Here is a 1,661-nt window from a genome sequence, read left to right as displayed (position 1 = left end):
TAGCAGACCCCTCAGTTACCCGCGTAATGGCTGCCGAGTCACTGGGCGGCAAGCCGTAAGACTGCTTTAAATGGCGAAAAGTGAGCGACGCAACGCGTTTCCGTGGATACTTTAGTGTTTAAAAGAAAATAGAAACCCCAGGGCGTGTTCTGTGAGCCCCGTGACCCTGGGGGAGCAGTGCAACAGGGGGAAAACGGGGGTCGAAGTGGGGGGTGGCGGAGCTGTGTTGGAGGCGACCGGAGGCTGGCGAGACTTTTAATGGCGTTTTGTGAGCGACGCAGCCAGTGTATGTGGATGATAGCAACCCTGAGGAAACTTTAAACCCCTGGGTGTATTCTGTGAGCCCCGTGACCCGGGGGGAGCAGTGCAACAGGGGGAAAACGGGGCTTGAAGTGGGGGGTGGCGGAGAGGTTGTAGGGGTGACCGGAGGCTGGTGGGATATTTAATGGCGTTTTGTGAGCGACGCAGCCAGTGTATGTGGATAATATTAACCCTGAGGAAACTTTATACCCCTGGGTGTGTTCCGCGAGCCCCGTGACCCTGGAGGAGCAGTGCAACATGGGGAAAACGGGGGTCAAACTGGGGGGTGGCGGAGCTGTGTTGGAGGCGACCGGAGGCTGGCTAGACATTTAATGGCGTTTTGTGAGCGACGCAGCCAGTGTATGTGGATAATATTAACCCCAAGGAATCTTTAAACCCCTGGGTGTATGCTGTGATCCGTGTGACCCGGGGGGAGCAGTGCAACAGGGGGAAAACGGGGCTCGAAGTGGGGGGTGGCGGAGAGGTTGTAGGGGTGACCGGAGGCTGGTGGAACTTATAATGGCGTTTTGTGAGCGACGCATAAAGAGTATATGGATGATATTAACCCCAAGGAATCTTTAAACCCCTGGGTGTATGCTGTGATCCGTGTGACCCTGGGGGAGCAGTGCAACAGGGGGAAAACGGGGCTCGAACTTGGGGGTGGCGGAGAATTTGTAGGGGTGACCGGAGGCTGGTTGAACATATAATGGCGTATTTAGAGCGACGCAGCGTTTTTCTGTGGGTTATTTAGTGTTTAAAGGATGATGTAAACCCCAGGGTGTGTTCTGTGAGCCGTGTTACCCTGGGGGAGGTGTGCAACAGGGGGAAAACGGGGCTCGAACTGGGGGGTGGCGGAGAGATTGTAGGTTAGAGGGCCGACTACCACCCCCAAAAATTCATCTTTTTTGTCCTAATTCCGATTTGTAAGCAACCAAAGCCTCATGTGAACGTTCCCAAGCTACCCGTGGGGACTTCTTAACCCTGTGGATCCCCTGTAAGCCCTACAACACCTGGGGAACAGTGGGAAAGGGGTAAAACTGGGGACCATCTAAGGGGGTTCTGGGGAGGGGGTGGTTGAAATACCTTATATAAATGGTATAGAATATTACTTATACCCCCTGTGTATTAGTTATCATCCACCCAGGGTATAGTTTAGGCCCCTGAGAGTACCCTGTGAGCCTTGGAACCCTGGGGGAATAGTGGAAATAGGGGAGAAATGGGTTTTTATAATGGGGAATTGCTGTAGGTGTCTGGCTGAACGCACTTTTTTTAAATGGTGAAATATAGCCTTTATGTCCCCTGTGGGCTAGGTACCATCCACCCAGGGTATAGTTTAGGCCCTTGAGACTACACTGTTAGCT

The 1,661-nt window shown here is 53.1% G+C and overlaps 1 protein-coding gene across 8 annotated transcripts in view; it reads left to right on the top strand.

Moving 5' to 3' along the window:
* Window positions 1–1,661, top strand: part of LOC126989032 (protein Gawky-like) — a 55,451-nt gene continuing 53,790 nt past the window's right edge. For 5 of the 8 annotated variants that reach the window (XM_050847562.1, XM_050847560.1, XM_050847561.1 and 2 more), the window contains exon 1: window positions 244–286. In XM_050847562.1, the coding sequence (XP_050703519.1) occupies window positions 259–286 (28 nt within the window). In that variant the 5' untranslated portion in view covers window positions 244–258. Of the gene's footprint in view, window positions 81–243; window positions 287–617; window positions 661–1,661 lie in introns of those variants that run through there. The other 3 variants (XM_050847559.1, XM_050847563.1, XM_050847557.1) reach the window with 3 other exon arrangements.

This window comes from Eriocheir sinensis, unplaced genomic scaffold (genome assembly GCF_024679095.1).
Source record: "Eriocheir sinensis breed Jianghai 21 unplaced genomic scaffold, ASM2467909v1 Scaffold103, whole genome shotgun sequence".
NCBI classification, from domain to species: Eukaryota; Metazoa; Arthropoda; class Malacostraca; order Decapoda; family Varunidae; genus Eriocheir; species Eriocheir sinensis.
Note: the sequence above shows the minus strand (reverse complement) of the source record. Positions and strands in the feature narration are given on the sequence as shown.